At 33.1% G+C, this 9,725-nt stretch overlaps 1 protein-coding gene across 2 annotated transcripts in view; it reads left to right on the top strand.

The window, feature by feature from the left end:
- MYL1 (myosin light chain 1) overlaps positions 1–6,583 on the top strand; it is a 22,480-nt gene extending 15,897 nt beyond the window's left edge. Inside the window, exons 3-7 of one of the 2 annotated variants that reach the window (XM_006908483.1) lie at positions 481–624; positions 2,663–2,836; positions 3,266–3,343; positions 5,673–5,715; positions 6,267–6,583. In XM_006908483.1, coding sequence (XP_006908545.1) covers positions 481–624; positions 2,663–2,836; positions 3,266–3,343; positions 5,673–5,701 — 425 coding nt within the window. In that variant the 3' untranslated portion in view covers positions 5,702–5,715; positions 6,267–6,583. The remainder of the gene's footprint in view (positions 1–480; positions 625–2,662; positions 2,837–3,265; positions 3,344–5,672; positions 5,716–6,266) is intronic. The other variant, XM_006908484.1, reaches the window with a different exon arrangement.
- Positions 6,584–9,725: the final 3,142 nt, after the last annotated feature.

Below are 9,725 nucleotides of genomic sequence, written 5' to 3'. Positions count from 1 at the left end.
CTAGCTAAGGGGTGTATGTAAGAAACCTGTACTTCAAGAAGAGGTTTTTCCATATAATTTGAGAAGTTTGGGTTAATCTCACAAAACACAACCCCAACTGAATTTGTTTCCTTGAAATTTTGTTAACTTTGTTACTATATGAAGGATTATACGAGGAATTCTTAAGATTTCTCGAGATCCCAAAATTTCTTAATCCGGTTCTTCCCAAGTAGGTGAAGGAAATACAAAGAAATATGACTGGAGCTCAAATTCCATATCTGATTAATAATAAATTATGACTCAAAATTGGAAATGCAGCTTTAAAAGTCCCCAAGAAATGTCAAAAGAGTTTGTCAATGAACTCAAAAAAGGAGATTCAACTCAACTAAGTGGATGGCAAAAATTGTAAAAGAGAGTTTGAACTGGATCTTTGATGAAATCGGGGTTAATTTATAGGTCTGGGGTAGAATACAGTACCCTAATGCTTCTTGTTCCTTGCAGACTTCAAGGAAGCATTTCTCCTGTTTGACAGAACAGGTGAAAGCAAGATCACCTTAAGCCAAGTTGGTGATGTGCTTCGAGCTTTGGGCACAAATCCCACCAATGCAGAGGTCAAGAAAGTTCTGGGAAATCCCAGCAATGAAGGTAACCACATGTTTTTCCAAGAAGCTGGAAACACGTGTGTGTGTATGTGCATGTGCTTGTGTGTGTGTGTGAGAGAGAGACAGACAGAGAGAGAGAGAGAGACAGAGAGACAGAGAGAGATATTTATTAAGATATAAGTTCCAAAGACTAGGGCTTAATTTGCTTTTGATAGTAAGTGTGCCACTTGGCTGTCTAGAGTCTCTGTTTTCCCCTCCCTCATAGAATAAGTTAATCTTCCTTTGAGAATTTGCAAGCATGATTAAATTTCATGCTAATGAAAGGAAATAATATCTAATGCTAACACAGTCATTGCCATCATCCTAATGCTCATAATTTAAAGGTTAATGAAATGAAATAGTACCCAAATCTATATATTATTTTTTTCAAACATTTAAAGGCAAAAATACATTTTGACAAAGATGTTAAATATGACTAAAACATAATGTATTTTTCAAATAACTCTGAGCAAATTACGATGTCACACTTCTAGAGATCTACTCTGATAAAAGCTGTAGAAATGAAATAACATGTTTTCAGGACACTGAAAATATCTGCTAACTTTGCCCAATAGTCTGTCTTTTGACACCCTGTTTCTGCAACCATCTTAAAGGAAACCCAGCTATCTTAATTTAGACAGGATGACATCTTAATAAGATTTTTCATTTCCAAAGAATTACAAAAAGACTTAAAAATCTAAGCTAAAACCTGTATTCAGTTGCCCGAGGTAAATCCTAGGACAAAGTTCAGTGAGATACGTAAATGGCAAATTGCAGAGATTATTTGCGCAATACAGAAATCTAGTCATTAGTCTGGAACATGGAATTTTTTTTAAGTCCAAAGGATCATGGCAAAGTATAATAGTCTATTGGAAAACAGACTAAATAAGAAAAACAAGACAAAAACTGAAGTTTTTTTAAGTGGATATATGAGCTGTTTCACTTTGCCCAAGGGAAAAAGGAAGAGAGAGCAAATAACCGTTTTTTCTTGAAAATTAAAATAATTATTTTCCTCTATTAAAAATTTAAAAAAAAAACTTATTTCAAGAAAACCTAATTCTAAATCAGTCTGCTAGAATTTTTTTGAATTTCATTTTCTTTGAAGGAAAATTCCCAGGTAAATCACAAAAAAAGTACATGAGAGCATGAGGTAAAATGAGAGAGCAGTAAGCCAAATCTTATTTATTAAATGCCATTTTTGACATTCCAATAGAATCTTTTTACTATTACTCAATGCACTAGATTTCTTTTCTGTGAGGAGAGAGTAGTAAAAGGGAACTTTGATTTTACAGGTACATAACTTTATCTACTTGCATCTATCCAGATAATCTGTTTTATATTGTTACTGTGAATATGATTTACCTTGTCAGAAGATGTTAAAGAAAGTCATATGAACTGCAGGCCTCTAAACTGCAAGCAAGTCAGGCAATCACAAGCATTTGACACATACTCTCTCCTCATAAGCTTCTTTTTTAAATTACATAAAATTTAAAAGAAATCAAAGGCCCTACAAAAGCTCAGGACAAAGATGGATTATACATTAAAGTTCAGTTAAGTTTTACTATATGCATATGCTAATGAGTTTGCTATATGAGTATAATTTTATATTGCTTCCCTAATAGTTATAGAATATATTAAATTGACAATACTAATAACATAGTAGCTAATATTTATTAAAGATTCAGTTGACCCAGGTACTTAATAATGTTAATAAACTTAGATTGTATTATTTAGTTCTCATACTAACACTATGAAATAACTGTATTTTACAAATGAAAAAGTTGAGGCATAAATTGTTAAGAAACTTGCTCATGATCACATAGTTGTAAATGGTGGATTGGAGATAAAAGTTCAAGCACTAGGACTCCAGAGCTCATGCTATTATTTATTACCAAATTTTTGTCATCAGCAATTTACCAACTAAAATGTAAGCTGTGTGAAGACTTTTCAAATCATCTAGAATGAACTTTCAAGTTTAATTTGAAACTCAGAGATAACATTTTATGGTAGCTAATAACTCTCCAAATTGCAATTTCTTCTAGAAATGAATGCTAAGAAAATTGAGTTTGAACAATTTCTGCCCATGATGCAAGCTATTTCCAATAACAAGGACCAGGGCAGTTATGAAGACTTTGTTGAGGGTCTGCGTGTTTTTGACAAGGAAGGCAATGGCACAGTCATGGGTGCTGAACTCCGTCACGTTCTAGCTACACTGGGTAAGGGAAATTTATTTCTGTGAACTTAATAGGACAAAATACATAGCAAAGAACATGACTTAAGGGAATTGTGTTAGAATAAAAATAGGTATGGGGAAAGACTATAAAGGAAAAATGAAAAAGAAGAGTCAAAAGTTAATGACCATTCCAATTGGCCTCAGTGTTAATGAGTTTGTTTTGGGGAAATGGTAACTTAAATTAATGGTAATGAATAAGTAAAGTAAAACATTGTAATTCTTGTAAGATATAATTTGGGTAATCAAGTACAATTGTGCTTTTAATTAATTTATTCAAAAACAATTTATCAACAACCTATTAAGTGCCAAGAGCTTAGTCATAGTCTCCAAGAGCCTAAAACTGATCCCTTATGGTAGAATTTTTAAAATGCCCTCTGGCCTTCTTTCTGACCAAAGTGTTCTGCTTCATCAGGTGAAAAGATGAAAGAGGAAGAAGTGGAAGCTCTAATGGCAGGTCAAGAAGACTCTAATGGCTGCATCAACTATGAAGGTACAATCTCACATGCTCTGGTAGTTACAGCAACTCTTAACCGATTTGGTTGATTATGGACTCCTTTTAAGCTTAAAATCTTTTTCTCTGTCTCCCTTATTAAACATGCAGTTGCTACTTGTTACCAATCAATTACATAGTAACTCTTAGAAGATATCTTGTGAAGATCTGACTACACATACTTAAGATTTATCTTAGTGGGTTTTAGCACTCCTGTGTATTGTTATACAGCTTAAATGTGTTTTCATATGTACTTTTTCTTATTAGATCTTCATAACATCTCTATAAGATAGACAGGGTTGTGTCAGAATAAAATTTAATAGAATATTAAAGTTAGAGAGATCTCAAAATCCTTTACTTCAAGTAATTATGAAAATGAGGATACTGAGGCCCAAAGAGGTGTAGTTATTAGTGATGGTCACATTGTTAACGGCAGGGCTAGTGCTAAAATTTAGTTCTTGTCTGGTGTTCTCGCTTAAAGGAAAGTCATCTCATAGTGACTAATTGTCTATTTCCTGCTACCAATTTACAGCAGCTTCATACAGAGGATCTGAAAAGCAATGCACTACACAAACTAAAGATGCAAAATAAGGCTTTATGATATAATTTGTAAGTTTAAAAGTTCCCAATAAAATTGAGAAATTTATCTATTTCCAAAAAAAACTAATCTAGTCACATTTCAATAAAGCTATGTTGATAGTTTTGATGTAAATGTAGACTTATGAAGTCTAACGATTTGGAAAAAATAAGAAAAGAAGAGAGAAGTAGGGAAGGAAGAAGAGGAGAGAAGAAGAAAGAGAAGAGGAGAGGACAGAAGAAAAGAAAAGTAATCAGCCAAGTATACCTTCACTGACAATCTTGATTAAACTTCACTTTTCCCCATAAATAATGTTTTACATTTGGTTATTGCCATTAATACAACATAAAAAAAGAACCATTCGATAAATATTTTTTGGACAAGTGGATAGTCATCTAGAAAAATTAAGTCAGATCTGGATCTTATACCATGATAAATTTCAAATGGGTCAAAAATTTAAATGTAAAGGAAATAAGCATAAAAGCCATGGAAGAATTTTTTTTATATAACTTCTGGAGTTGAAAGGCCCTTCTAATAATGATAAGAAACCCAGAAGGCATTTCAAATTTTGATAAGTTCAACCATATATATTTTTTTAATCTATATGGCAAAGCCACCAGAAGCAAAGTCAAAAGACAAATAGCAAACAAAAAAATTGCAATTAACATCAGAAAGAGCTCATTTCCCTAATTAAAAAAGAAAAACTATTACAAGTTAATAAAAATGCCACAACTCAATAGAAAAATTATCAAATACATGAAGAGACAATTCATGGAAAAGGAAATAAATATATAAATACAGTATAATATGCTAAACGTTGTTAATAATAAAAGAAATGTAGATTAACACTACACTGAGATACCATTGTTAAATAAGCTGATTGTAAAAGATGGAAAGTTAGACCACACTATAGGTTGAGGAGAATGCGTGGAAAAAACTGATCTCATGCATTCTCGATGGGAATGTAAACCATTTAAATTCCTATGTGGTGATGTGGTACTATTAATTCCAGAAAATCTACTTCAAGAAGGTAGTCTTTAGATATACTTGTACTCAAGTGAAATGAACGATGCATGATTATTCATTAACAGTGTTGTTTATATTGCCCAAATATTTGAACAACTTAATGTCCATTGATGTAGGATATATCAAATAGATCCCAGTACCTCTACACAATGAAATACCCTATGGCCCTAAAAATAATGACAATCTTGTTTATGGTTATGATAATATCTCCAATACATAATCTTAAGGAAGAAAAACAAAAGCAAAAGAGTTTATAGACTATTCCATTTGTAAAAATATTTTTAGGAATATATATGTATATTCTCTTATACATGAATAATAGCTCCACCAACTTAGCTATAAAGAGAAGAATTAGATAGCTGGCAGACAGCAGTGAGAAATTTTTTTTGTCATAAATTCTTTTATACTTTAAAGAAGAAAATTTTAGCGATGTGAATGTACTACTTATTCAAAAACCAAATTTAAAAAATCAGGGGAAAGTCCATAAATGAAGTAAAAGGATAGAGAGCTGTACAGAGCTTAATATATATATATATTCACACACACACAAACACACACATACACACTCACGTATATATGTGTGTGTGTGTATATATATATATACATATATATGTATATACTCTAGTGTTATAGCTAAGAATAACTGGGATTGAGATAACTTGCAAAAATCTCTTTTATTAAATTTGACAGTTTTCTAACCCTAAATTGTCTGTATTCTGCCTACAGCTTTCGTCAAGCATATTATGTCTATCTAAGTGGAGCTCTCAAAGTATGTGTTTCCTTTTTACTATTAAGCCTTTCTTGATATTGTATCTTTTAAAACTTTAACAGTTTCACTTTATATGCCATAGATATAATTAGTATTAATTCTTAATTAAGAGTTATTTATATTAATCAGAAAACATCAACTCCTTGAAACAAGTTATTTAGAAATAGAGCATTTTTGTATATATTTATAAGCAAAAACTTCTGATGTTTTTGCTTCCATCTATAAACTCTATCACTGACTGTGCTATAAGTATACAGTGGAGATTAAACAAGCCAGAGACTAGTTAATTAATTTCATTGAGACATAACACTAATAAAAGCATGGGCCTAAGTTCAAATAACTCATGAAGTTTTTAACAATTATTGTTCTAGAAAATCGTGTTATGACAGTCCATAGGCAACCAGGCTCTTAAAACTAGGAAATGGCTTACCTTGGAAGTGCTGGTTCATTTTATGCTTTTTCTTCTTTTGCACTTCACATTATTTCTTCCTCAGTTTTCTTTCTGAAAGCATACAATCAATATCCAACTCATTTTCCCTTTTCCTTTACAGGTCGAGCATTGTTTAGGAAGACTGGCTGGAAACATATTTTAATAACACCCATGATTAACCGTCCAGATCTGTGCACCATCATTCAGGAAAACAAAACAATGTGGGCTGTTCTAGACTGAAAGACTCCCTGAATTTTTTTATACCTTACATTTCTCTCTGAATTGTATTCAGACCATACAAACCAAATGTCTCCTGCTCTAGACAAGAATAAAATACAATCTCAAACCCAAACACCACTCTTTATTTTCTAACATGGGTCAATGAACATCCTTAAATTAATAAATCAATAAATAATTTTGGTCAGTCTGGAATGTTCAAGCTGCATTCTGTTTTTATCTTCTTGCTTAGAGAAAATGATTTTTAAAACCTCAATCCTTTTCTTAATGTATAGAATACTGATAAATTATAAATGTTTAAAAGAAAAATCATTACAGACTACATAGCAATAACAGATTGAATAATAATGATTATCATACGTTATTGAAAAAGTGAAATGGAGAACTGGGGAAATTCAGAGGATCAGAAATGTTTTAATTTAAACTATCTAGGTGATTTAAGATGAAAGCAGATTTCTTCAGTTTTGAGAACATCATTGTATTCATAGCTAGATCTATTTCATTTCTAGTGACAATCTGGCCTATTAGAAAATTCTAATAAGCCCTGATCCTTCTCACTGAATGTCTTCAAGGATAAACTTTAAAGTCACCTTTCAGCTGTTACTTAAAAAAAACCTCTCTGGAGATGAGACTGTTACTCAAGAACATGTCTATTAATATTCTCTCTCCTGCTATGACCCCCTCTACTTTGCATGTCCATGTCTCAAAATCTTGGTTCATTCTTTTACTACATGTCCTACATGGTTAGACTAATTGATAGAAAAGTTCACAGTGCAAACTTACTTTGTCATATTTTAATGCTATCAGGCAGAATTTGCAAGTTAATGGTTGAATATTTAGAAGAGATGAAATGATAAAGAGTTCTCCCACTCTCTAAAAATATGTCGGTATAATATGAGATTATAAAATCTCTGTAAAGGACCTGGCTGCCTAGGCATTTTTGAAAGCTGAAACAACTTTTTCCTCATGTTGGGCACTTCAGGTCAACATGCTCCTTCTTTCTTCAAAAAAGGTCACTCAGATTTTAGTAGCCAACAGCTTCAACTTTGACCTATTTTTGTAGCCAAAATTATGTTCAGAAATTACAATCACACTCTTAAGGAAAATTCACCATGGCCTCAAGGTATTTAAGACCAAGGTCACCTAAGATCAGGAACTGGAAATTTCACCCAGTGCTGTCCAACAGAACTTTCAGTAAAATGTAAATCTATATCTATATTGTCCTGTTTGGTAACCACTAGCCACCTGTGGCTACTGAGCACTTGAAATGTGGTTAGTCTGACTGTGGAATTGAATCTTAAATTGTATCTCATTTTAATTAATTTAAGTAGCCACCTGTGGTTCATGAATACTATACAGAACAGTGTTGGTTTCAAAATATATTTATATTTCGTTGTTACATAAGGCAACAAAAATGTTTTTGAAAAATTACAAATGTCACCATGTTGAAAACTTGACTGGTACAAATAATCCAATCACAAAAGGCTCATTTTTATTTCGAAATATGTTGTTAAATTTCCCAGCTGTTATACTCCTTTAACATTTTTCAACTAGAAAAATGTGCTATCTACAAGGTACTAAATATTTAGTCTCAAGATTCATATTTAATGCTTTTCCCTCAAGACCTTATACAACTGCTATAACTCCCAATGGGATAACGTCTAGTACACTATCATGGGACCTAACCTTATTAAATTACTATGTGTGAAATGCCCATAACTCAGGGAGTAGCAGGTGCAAAATAGAGTAGCGAGTGAAAGAGTGACAATAATTTTTAACATCTACACCAGATGGCAAAAATGACAGGTGCTTAATTCCTCAGTCTTTAAAAATAACTTTCAAAAAATCTTCACTGCATAAGCAAATATTTCCAAGTTTGTTTTTAACTATCTTCAAGTTGCTTCCTGACCAAAAAAATATTAACTTTTTGCCTCAAAATATATTTGAAACTTAGCACACAGGAACTTAATTTATCCTCCTTTATGAATGAAATAAATGATTATTAAATTAGAAAAATAAAATTTTATTTTTAGATTTCATGATAATATTTCTCAAGAAACATATCAAAAAGAACTCTTAATATACCCCTCTCTAACTTTATTTACATGTCTTTTTCTATAGTGGCAGATATAACTTGGAGCTTAATAGAATGGAGAAAGAATAGCTTCCTTTAAATTCTAAGCCTAGAGAAAACCATTAATCTATAGACTTATTCAGCAAATCAAGTCTATATCCCAAAAGAAAAGACGAGATTAAACAGCGAGTATCTGGAGTTCAGACTAAAAAGTTAGACCTGCGTGAATTATCAACATAACCGAAGCTAAAGATGAGCAAAATGATGGAAATATTCAGGCAAAGATCTCAGTTTTACAGCTGAATGAGTGAACCCCAGGCTAAGGAAAGTCAGCACAAAAGTAAGTGTGATGGCCTTCCAAACGCCTGCTGAGAATCTTCCTAGAATCCTCCTATGGAGATACTTTCTTAGTTAATCATTAACATTTGGTAGGAAGAAGTACTAGCTGTACTAGCTTGGCCTTCACCTACTGGTTCTTAACAATGTGGTTGGCCATAACTACTCTGCTTGCACCATGACCATGCAAAAATGAGAAGCAGAACCAATCATGCCCTGCCCCATACTTGAGAGGCACCCCTCATCTTCCTCCAGCCACACATCCCCAGAGCCAAGGAGTCTACGTGGAAATACAGCATGACAATTCTGTAGCTCGTGTTCCTACTCGACCACACCCTGGATACCCAGGACACCAGACCTCTCTGCCCAAATGGCCCCAAGCTCTCTTCTGGGACCTGGATGGGATTCTTCCTAGGTCTAGCCTCTTAAGGGAAGACTGTCAGAGGTGTGTGCAAACCAAAGACCCAGGGGTGGCCAAAGCCAGCTGTCTTTGTCTTGTTTTGTGTAAAGTAAAGATAGAGTTAACCACAAGACCCCTGTAGTGAAGGATGGAACTGTGGGTGGAAATGGAAGGACGGCAGGCCACCACAATGCCAAGGAGTCCAAGAATTCTAACTGGCCTTCCAAGTCATTATGACTATATCTGTCAAGGAAGTACCAGCGTATATATTATGTAACAGTTTGTTAGTTTGAATGATAACTTTTTAAAAATCTAAATTTATAGTAAGTGGACCTCTTTTTGAACTTTTGCCCAGCCCAGCAAACATAAAGGTGGACCTGCTGAGAAGGGATAAAATGCAGACTTTGTAGAGACAGATCTTCAATTTGCCTAGAAATACTCCAAGATATACTAGAAATGGGCCTAGTCTGCTTAAACTTTAAAATAATAATAATAATAATAATAATAATAATAATTTCTTTGTCAGTAATCAC

Source organism: Pteropus alecto, unplaced genomic scaffold, assembly GCF_000325575.1.
Source record: "Pteropus alecto unplaced genomic scaffold, ASM32557v1 scaffold182, whole genome shotgun sequence".
In the NCBI taxonomy this organism is placed as follows: domain Eukaryota; kingdom Metazoa; phylum Chordata; class Mammalia; order Chiroptera; family Pteropodidae; genus Pteropus; species Pteropus alecto.
The sequence above is the reverse complement of the archived record's forward strand: the minus strand, read 5'-3'. Positions and strand labels throughout refer to the sequence as shown.